Source organism: Penaeus japonicus, unplaced genomic scaffold (genome assembly GCF_977035675.1).
Source record: "Penaeus japonicus unplaced genomic scaffold, GWHDUDI00000001_assembly GWHDUDI00000009, whole genome shotgun sequence".
Classification (NCBI taxonomy): domain Eukaryota; kingdom Metazoa; phylum Arthropoda; class Malacostraca; order Decapoda; family Penaeidae; genus Penaeus; species Penaeus japonicus.
In genome coordinates this window covers 37,761,390-37,771,389 of record NW_028234411.1, presented here as the reverse complement: position 1 = coordinate 37,771,389, position 10,000 = coordinate 37,761,390, and the positions used below count along the sequence as shown (strand labels likewise).

At 32.5% G+C, this 10,000-nt stretch overlaps 1 protein-coding gene across 2 annotated transcripts; it reads left to right on the top strand.

Annotated features, from left to right (window-relative positions):
* The first annotated feature begins 709 nt into the window (after positions 1-709).
* On the top strand, positions 710-9,258 carry LOC122243421 (sulfotransferase 1C4). 2 transcript variants are annotated; one of them, XM_086540061.1, is made up of 8 exons: positions 710-749; positions 3,484-3,662; positions 4,072-4,217; positions 5,888-6,086; positions 7,414-7,540; positions 7,761-7,927; positions 8,016-8,136; positions 9,061-9,258. In XM_086540061.1, exons 2-8 carry the CDS (start codon positions 3,495-3,497, stop codon positions 9,171-9,173), a joined length of 1,041 nt encoding a protein of 346 aa, XP_086396187.1. In that variant the 5' UTR covers positions 710-749; positions 3,484-3,494; the 3' UTR covers positions 9,174-9,258. The 2 variants fall into 2 exon arrangements, with proteins under 2 accessions (XP_086396187.1, XP_042856928.2); XM_043000994.2 differs by lacking the exon at positions 710-749 and adding an exon at positions 1,085-1,266.
* Positions 9,259-10,000: the final 742 nt, after the last annotated feature.

Sequence of the window (10,000 nt, the reverse complement as noted above, 5' to 3'; positions counted from 1 at the left end):
TATATAGGATAGCCGTGTGATGATGATATACTGACATTGGTATTGAACTTCGACCGTATAGACATATGCTTTTAGTGTAGCATCTTTCACACGCCGACCGCGAGCTCTCTTTCATACAACTATACAAGTACAAATTATTATCATGCCTTTATGAAGATAATGATGATTATGATAACAGTATGATGACCATAAATATGATGCCATTAATGATGGTAGTGAGAATATTGATGACGATGCAAATGAAACAACGACAATAATGATTATGATAATGACGATAAATATATAATTAAAACTTAAATCATGTAGTGGTTACATTAAAGACATCGGGAGTTGAACGAGCGAAGCAGAAAGGTTATTGCACTGGTAGCTTCCCTTAGATGAGCCTCCGACGCCTTATACCTTACACCTTGCAGATATGTTGCATGAGGTAGGATATGCAAAACACATGTGTTGCTTTGGCTAAGCTTATATTTCGTAATACTTCATATACGCTTTCCCAGAAACGTCTTTGATTGATCACAAACGTGGTAATTTTTCATTTCAGTTTTTACATCAAAACAATTCGACAATAATATGAAATCTGAATCTCCTTCCTAGAAGCAATAACAGAAGAAGATCGGGAAAGACGTATCGATTCTTTTCCCGACGCCATTTCGGTGGCTGGCCATTCGTCTCTCTCGCGGCCGTGAATTTATCTTATCGATCGCCAACCAACTCGGAGAGAGTGACACCGACCTTTACTCTCTCGCGTTAGTATTTTGACATATAAGTCTATATGTAATAGTCTTGATCTTGATTGGTGTTCTAAAGGTCGCAAGGTGAATTAACATCACTTTTTAAGGAGGTCCTGTTTTATGTTTGGGTTGGTCCGAGCTGAGTAGACGATTGCACGTAGGATCGAAATTTGACTCGTGGATTATGCAAACGTCTTGCTACATATATATATATATATATATATATATATATATATATATATATATATATATATATATAAATTATATATAAATATATTTATAATTATATATATATATATATATATATATATATATATATATATATATATATTTTTTTTTTTTTTTTTTTTAAGCTTGTAATTTCTCCTAACGAATATGACAGTTATATTAGAACCTACAGCATAACTATTATCAAAACAAGTAGCTGATAAGGGAGGTGATAGGCTATCTCAAGACCTTGTAGTTTCTTCCGTGTTCAGTCATCTTTTTGACTCTGCTTACCACAACCTACAGTAAGGTAGAGATTACTAAGGTGAGCGATACTTGTTCTTCCCTCAAAGATTCTTTTGCATTTAGGATCATTATAACCTGACCAAACAAAGGACATCCTTTGTTACTGTTTTCTTACTCTGTTACTGAAGGCATATTCTGTTACTTTGTTATTATCTGTGAATTCCCCCTTTGCGATGCTACTTACTTCTCCCTGGCAGTGGATGTGGTTTATTATCATTACTACTAACATTATTATTATCATCAATAGTAGTAGTAGTAGTTTAATAAAAATAAACGGTTTGTAATCAATTCACATATGGTGGATAAAGATTTATTTTATCATCAATTTATTACACCTATTGCATTAAGTCCCAAGTGAATCGTTGTTGACATTTGTATAATTTTTTTTATTCTATTTCGTTTTGTTGTTAGTATCGGGGCCCTTGTTGTGATTGGGTACATCATTATCATTGTTATCATAATCATTTATATTGCTGTTTTTATCTTTAGCATTAATCAATTCTATCATTTTTTATAATAGTAATGATAGTCGTATTGAAAGTTGCAGTTGCATTAGTAAAAACATTACTATTATTATTATCATCATCTTTATACTACCATTACTAAGAATAATAATAATTATGATAATAATGGTAATGATAATATAATAATAATACTTAGTAGTAGTCCTATTATCACCATCCCTATTGCTTTTATTATCGATATCACCCTTACTATTATTGTTATTAACATCATTATAAATATTCATATTATTATCACTACTATTTTTTATCATATCATAGTGGTGATGATGATAATGTTAACAATGATAGTAGTAATAATAATGATAATGATAGTAATAATAATGATAATAATATAAATCATTATCACTACTATATCAATGATAATAATGGTATTGATAATAACAATAATGATAATTATAATAATAATAGTGGTAATAATGATGATCATCATTATCATCATTTTAATCATTATTTTTATTGCTGTTGTTCGTATAATCAATAATATTATTATTATCATCTTCATCGTTATCATATTGTTATGATTATTATGATATTTTTATTGTAATCATTATCATAATCATTATCATTATATGTATAATAACCCGTATCATCATCATTATCCTCATTTTTTCCTGTATTATAATCAAAAAGACATTTCTATCATTAATGGCAATATATCATTGTCATCATCAATACCACTTTTATTGTCACTATCGCCATTATTTCTGAATGATGTTACTTGTCATTATTACCAGAATTAATACGGTAATAATGATGAGAATGATAATGAAATCACTTGTACTATTAGCTATCATTATTGTTGTTATTTCCATCTGATGCTATTGTTATTGTTATCATCACAACTATTATCAGTCATTCTTATGATATTGATGATATTAATGATAAGAATAATAATGATGATACGATTAATGATAATAGTGGTAATGATACTACTTCTACAGCAACTACTACTACTGCTACTACTACTACTACTAATAATAAAATTAATGATGAACAATATTGATGATCATTAATATTATTGTTAGTGTCATCAATATTGTCCTTGTTATCATAGCTTTTATGTTTTTATTATAATAATTTCATTTTTATTCTTATCATCATTAGGTTCGTATTAATATTTGTTATTATTTTCATTATTACTAAGTAATAATATACAGAATGTACAGAAGCAAATACGAGAAAGAAAAAAAAAAAAAAAATGTTATCGGGTCAGGTTAGGCTTTATCATACATGACTTAACATCCGTGTGAAGTTAGATGACGTTTTAGAATATTCACCAGGTGTCTTTAGTGGGTATGTTTGACAAACTCAGTGGACTTTTTAAAATATTTTCCATATTTTTGGACATTTTGTCAAGGTTTAGTGTTTCAGTAACATATACGCGTTATTTTTTTATTTTTTTTTCTTGTTTTTGTTTTTGTCTGTGTACATTATAAAGAGATACCTGATTTGGGATAATATGCTGGTAACGATCCCTTTCACTTTATGGAAAATAGGCGCTACTGAAATTGCGATATCTAATTAGTTACATGTATGAAATTCAAATACGATATAACGAACTTCCTCCTCTATCCATCTTCCCCCTTTTCTTTCAGCTTCTCTCTCTCTCTTTCTCTCTTCTCTTCTCTATACATCTCTCTCTAATATCTATACATCTCCCCCCTTCTCTCATCCCTTTTCCCTATTTAATATAAAATACCTTTTCTCACCAGAGTCAACCACGATGCGTCTCGCCAGCGGTCACGTCGCAGTCCAGCTCCACGGCGAAGAGCTGGCGAAGATCCAGCGAGATTTCGCGGGTTTCGGCAAGGGCTTGGTTCGCCTGACGCCCGGAGGATGGGTGTTGCCGGGTCCCTTCACCAAGTACGCGGACAAGATCTACAACACAAAGGTAATGTCAAGTCACCCAGCTGTGTCGTTATACTAGGATGGCAGGACTCAAACGCATCGTACAAGTGTGTTTGTTTAACCTAACGCCGAGATCAGAGCACAAGAGTTCTCTCGACTAAAGTTGATTAAGATATTTGGTCTGGATTAGTAAAATCGGCTCACCATCAGCATATGATTGGCCGATGGGTTGCATCGAACACTCGCCTAATCTTAGACATAACTCTATTCACTATGAGCTTAGGAAGCACTATAGCGAAAAGGCCTTTTTTCCCCTTTCGTTTCGTTTACAACATATGTATCCCTTTTCTCAAGTATTCCTACGAATTTCAGATAAATATATACATTTCATGGAAGTTAAATGACCCGTTTCCTCTTAGTCCTTCGGAAACCTTAACCCTGTACCCCGGCAGTTCCGAGAGAGTGACGTCTTGATCATGACGTACCCAAAGTGCGGAACCACGTGGACGCAGGAGGTCGTGTGGACCATGAGGAACAACCCCAACCTCGACCACCCGAGGGCCGGGGCGCCAGTCAACTTCCGGTCGCCCTTCATCGAGTACGTGCATCAGTGTGTTCAGTATATTGTATTCCATTGGAGAAATGTCTGGAACAAAAGTAAACAACGTAAATATATTTGCTTTGCTTTGATGATGCATTCAATCTAAGCCTCGCGTTATTATGGACGTATATATATATATATATATAAATATATGTATATATATATAATATATAAATACATATGTATATGTATATATATAATACATATATAGTATATATATATATATATAAATATATATAAAAGTATATAATATATATATATATATATATTTATATATATATATATATATATATGTATATGTGTGTGTGTGTGTGTGTGTGTTCGTTGGAGCTAAGCTGAGTGGTGATCGTCCACTTCAATAGAAATCTATATCTTTAAATCCTTTCCACCACGTTTTATTCTCAACTTTTCACTATGTCGTTTTGATCCACGTTTATTGATGATAAAGTCTGCCTTGTCAATACTATAAAGCATAATAAAAAATCTTTTTTTTTTTTCTTCTCTCTGCGCATGCAGGGTTTTTTTTTCTTTTATCTTTGTAGTTCAAGTCTCTCAACTTTGATATGTTATGATTTTCTTCATATCTCAAAGTTCATGATTGTCTTTGTTCTTTTCATATTTATCTAATTCATGCTTCCCCTGATTATGTCCTTTAAATCTCTCATGATTATATCCATTTCCCTTTATTCTGGGCCCTCTAATGCTGCTTGTGATCTATGCCCTCTTCATCTTTTCCACAAAAGCTGATTGTTTTCTTTCGATCTTAATTTTCCGTTGAACCATTTTGGTCTTTACATACTTCTGATAGCAGTGTGGTTTCATTACAAAAAAAAATCTTTCTAATATCTTTTGATATAACTTTAAATACGTTTTGTCTTACGAAAGTGACGGAAAAGGGGTTGTAATTGTGCGATACTGGGTATGGGCGAAGAATATATACGATTACATAAGTTATGTTTTTTTTTCTTTTTTTTTAACTTCTGGTTTATTGTTAGATTTTCCTGTCTCTCTTGCTTTAATTTTCTCTTGTCCAAATTTTCTTGTAATCTGTAAGGTTGTCCAGGTTTTAAGCCTACTTAATTATAATAATTACCATTTGTTTAGTCAGTATGCCACTTTCAATGGACGTTTTATTGTTTTTTCTCGAACTTTCCCATTATTCGGTATGCAATGATATCTTTCTCTGAGAATTGAAGAATTTTGGTTCTCAGTATATCACCAATGGACTAGTTATCCTCACTGCACCTTCCTATGCCATCTAAGACCTTTTCAGCGTGTCACAAAATAACTACATCTTTATTTACGTCCGCAAAGTTCTATATATTTATGAACATGCCCTGTGCTTGGTAGTTGAAAGCCCATCCCTTCTTTGGCTTTTTCAAACTTCTTTTCAATCTTATGTACAGCCTCATTGATACCTTAGTTCTCAAATTCTTCTGTCTTAACACAAGCTAGCTTTTGTTTGAACTCGTGTATGTGTGTGTGTGTGTGTGTGTGTGTGTGTGTGTGTGTGTGTGTGTGTGTGTGTGTGTGTGTGTGTGTGTGTGTGTGTGTGTGTGTGTGTGTGTGTGTGTGTGTGTGTGTGTGTGTGTGTGTGTGTGTGTGCGTGCGTGCTTACTATGAAAGTAATATTCAGATTCCATCCACATCTGAACGACCCCCGCCAGTTCCGACATGCTCATGCAAATGAGCCAACATGAGAATCCGCACACTCGGCACTTCGAGATGCTCAAAAACATCGCGCCGGACGCTGACCCTAACGAAGGCATTGCGCTGCAGCTGACCGCCCACACACCTGACCCTCGAACCATCAAGACGCACCTGCCGCTCTCGCTCATGACCCCTGACCTCCTCGACACAGCTAAGGTCAGTCAGCGGAGGGGAAAGGAGGGGAGGCGCCTGTTTGACGAGATAATATTCATAATTATAACTGCTGGTATTAGTGTGCTTTTTGTTTTTATTATCACTGTCAAAATCATTTGTAGCTTTGGTAAATGTTATCGTTGCCATTATTAATTTTACTTATTCTTGTTTTATCTATATCAGAGAGGGATAGGAGGAAGGGAAGAGAATGATTACCATTGACTTTATTATCATTATCATACAAAATAATCGTTATCATTATTTAATCATAATTGCTATTATATCACTATTATTGGTAAACTCGTCATTTTTCATTATTGTTCATCATTTTTCATTCATCATTGTTAAGATTATAACATTCCTTTAGTAAGTATTGCTACAATAAAAAAGAAAATAGCAACAGGCAAAGTGAGAGCATACTAATGAGCGCTGTAGCTGGATACAGGATGCTTGATCTAATATGCGTTGTAGCTGGATATAGGATACTTGAACTAATATGCGTGAGGCCCCAAGCATAGAAAGGATCTCTCGCCACAGATCAAGAAACCCCAAATAACAATTCAAAGTTTTAGAACCTTTCCATCCCTAAAGTAAGTTAATCTCTATCAATATAAGATGAAATCCCTGGCAATAGAACTTGGTGGTTGGCATTATTTGCAGTGACCATTGTTGATATTTGTCTGTCCGTTATCACGCGACAGAATTCCCCAAAATGACATGAAATTCATTATCATTCGAGAGGTCTTACTTTCTTACTTGTAAACTATGTGTCTAACTGTGAGTCGTCCCTCTGGCAACAATTTGAGTTTGAATAAAATGTAGAGGTTCTTACTGGTCATGTTGTAGAATAAGGGCTGCTTGCATCATCTCTGATTTTTAACTGTCACAAATCATTATAAATTATATTGGGTAAATTGCTATTAAAAAGTAGGAAATGGTGAATATCAATTTTCGGCAAAAAATGCTCACGTAGACTTTTTCTGTCTATGATATGAAATTCTTATAGGTCATATGCTCTACACATGTGTGGACTCCATTAGAAATGTTTGTATAATGTAAAGTGCGATAAGTAATAATAAACAAAATTAACTTGAATAAAGGAAAACAGAATATAATACCTAGAACTCTTCAGGCATTGTTATTTTTGCCAATGGAAAAGAAAACATGTTCATAATTGCAAGATAAGTTTTCACTGACACGCAATAGATAGTATATTTGAAGATCTCATACAGAAACTGCAGTTACACATTTATATAAACCCATGTTGTATACCATTCTTATTTCTACATACCTTTTAGTTCCTTTACCCTAATCCCTGACTATGCAAAAGGTGGTCTACGTGGCTAGGAATCCTAAGGACGTGGTCTTGTCCTTCCTTCACCACAGCCGTCTCCTGAAGGGTATTAGCTATGTCGGCTCCTTGGACCAGTACGTGGACTACTTTGTGAAAGACGAGTGTGAGTAATATATTCATTTCCTTTATCGTGTGTTGATACACAATCTTCCGATTAATGATTTTATCCAGGATAACTATCAGGATTAACACTTTTTACGATGGTCGGCTAGCACCAATCTAAGTACTTTTTTTCTTCAATTTTTTATGAATATTATAAATTTGGAAAGGAGTGATACAGCTCCACATGAATTTGAATTCCACTTACTTGGCAATACTTACAGTAATATACGGGCCATACTGGGAGCACCTGCGCGAAGCCTGGCCCCAGAGAGACCATCCCAACATGCACTTCTTCTTTTACGAAGACATGAAGGCGAACCCCAAGGCGGAGATGAAGAAACTCGATCAGTTCCTTGGAACTAACTTGACGGAGGAACAGCTGGAGAAGGTAAAGTAGATAAAATCACAAATCGATTAATACTTTTCTTATATCAAAACGATGAAAGTTTCTGATGCGTAATGAAATGTGCCCGCAGATCATTGCCTATACAAGCTTCGAACAAATGAAAAAGCGAGAAGAGGCGTCCCAGTGGAAGGAAGCAGACGCGATGATTAAGCAGGAAGTGAGGAAGAAAGATGGAGGATTCTTCAGGAAAGGTGGGCCTCTGAGGCGATGCCTTATATATATATATATATATATATATATATATATATATATATATATATATATATATATATATATATATATGTATGTATATATATATGTATGTATATGTATTTATGTATATATATATATATATATATATATATATATATATATATATATTATATTATATTATATATATATATATATATTTATATATATATATATATATATATATATAATATATATATATATATATATATATATTTTATATATATATACATTAATATATATATATATATATATATATATATATATATATGTATATATATATATGAATACATACATACATACATACATACATACATATATATATATATATATATATATATATATATATATATATATATATATATATACATACACATATATATGTGTATGTGTGTGTGTGTATGTATGTATGCATGAATGTATATGTAAATACATATATAGATATGCATATGTATATATATATAAATATATATGTATATATATATATATATATATATATATTCATATATATAAATCACAAAAAACACAAACACAGTAACGTGCACATAACAGAATTAATAAAACACTGCCACAAATTGAAACTGAAAAACTGGCGAGTTTTTCCTTTCAATTTGTGGTAGTGTTTTATTAATATATATATATATATATATATATATATATATATATATATATATATATATATATATATATATATACGTATATGCACATATATAAATATATAAATATACATACATAAACGAAAACATATATACACATACATACATACATATCTAAAATAATGCACATACACACATTTACTTGTCATCATATGTTTGCAGATATATACTGTATACTGTAGTGTGTGCTTTCAATCCTATGCCCTTAAGGACAGTGTTTGTGTTTTCCAGGCGAATCGGGCAGCTGGAAGGGCCGCCTCACAGACATGCAGGAAGCCAAGATTGACATTTGGACGAAAAAGAACACACTGAAGCTGGGAATTAAGTTCAAGTATTCAGTCTAATTCTAAGACAGTGAATGATATTGCACTTTTAAAGCGAATAAAGTCTTGTGTAAATTTTGGCCATGAAATATAGTTCTACCTGGTATTGTGATTTTTATTAAACAGTGTACATTGTCTTTGTGTTTAGTGTAGTTAATTATTCACGCAGTTCTGGAAAGTATTGCAGTGTTCCTGTACACTTTCACTTTTATCATTATCATTATTACATAAACATTATGATAAACATACATTATTACCTCTAGAACTCTACATAAATATTCCCATTTTTTGCTTAATCATACTTTTACTCCAGAAGAAAATGCAAACTTTTACTAAGACTTATATACATATAACTAGTTATATCAACTTAAGTTAATAACTTTGCAATCTAAAAATCAAAGAGAAAATCTAAACAGAGAGCAGAGGAAACAACTGCAGCAATGGTCTCAAAATTTGTGTGAAAGTAGGAACGTCCCCGCTGCCACGACCCATTCATTTGGAGTATGGAAACGAAGAAGTACTTGTTGAAGAATTACTGTGTAGAGAGGAGGAATAACAAGTGTATGAGTGAGTGTGTATGTTGTGTATGTGTGTGTGTTTTGTGTGTGTGTGTGTGTGTGCCTGCGCGTGTATTATCACTACAGTTATTATCAGTATTACCATTATAATTTTGATTGATGTTATCACAATTATGATGATAATCTTCTCCAAAATTATCCTTATCTTTATTTTGATTATCATATTCATCATTGTTATCATTATTTTTGTCAATCCTATTACCACTATCCGTACCTTTACCACTGTTATATTATAATTATCATTATTGTCACTATGATCACTGTTCCTGT

Excerpts from the sequence above, each read along its gene's own strand:
- LOC122243421 (XM_086540061.1), top strand. The coding sequence starts at position 3,495 with ATGCGTCTCGCCAGCGGTCACGTCGCAGTCCAGCTCCACGGCGAAGAG. Across the intron at positions 6,087-7,413 it reads ACCTCCTCGACACAGCTAAG|GTGGTCTACGTGGCTAGGAA; the intron begins GTCAGTCAGCGG and ends ACTATGCAAAAG. Across the intron at positions 7,928-8,015 it reads CGGAGGAACAGCTGGAGAAG|ATCATTGCCTATACAAGCTT; the intron begins GTAAAGTAGATA and ends ATGTGCCCGCAG.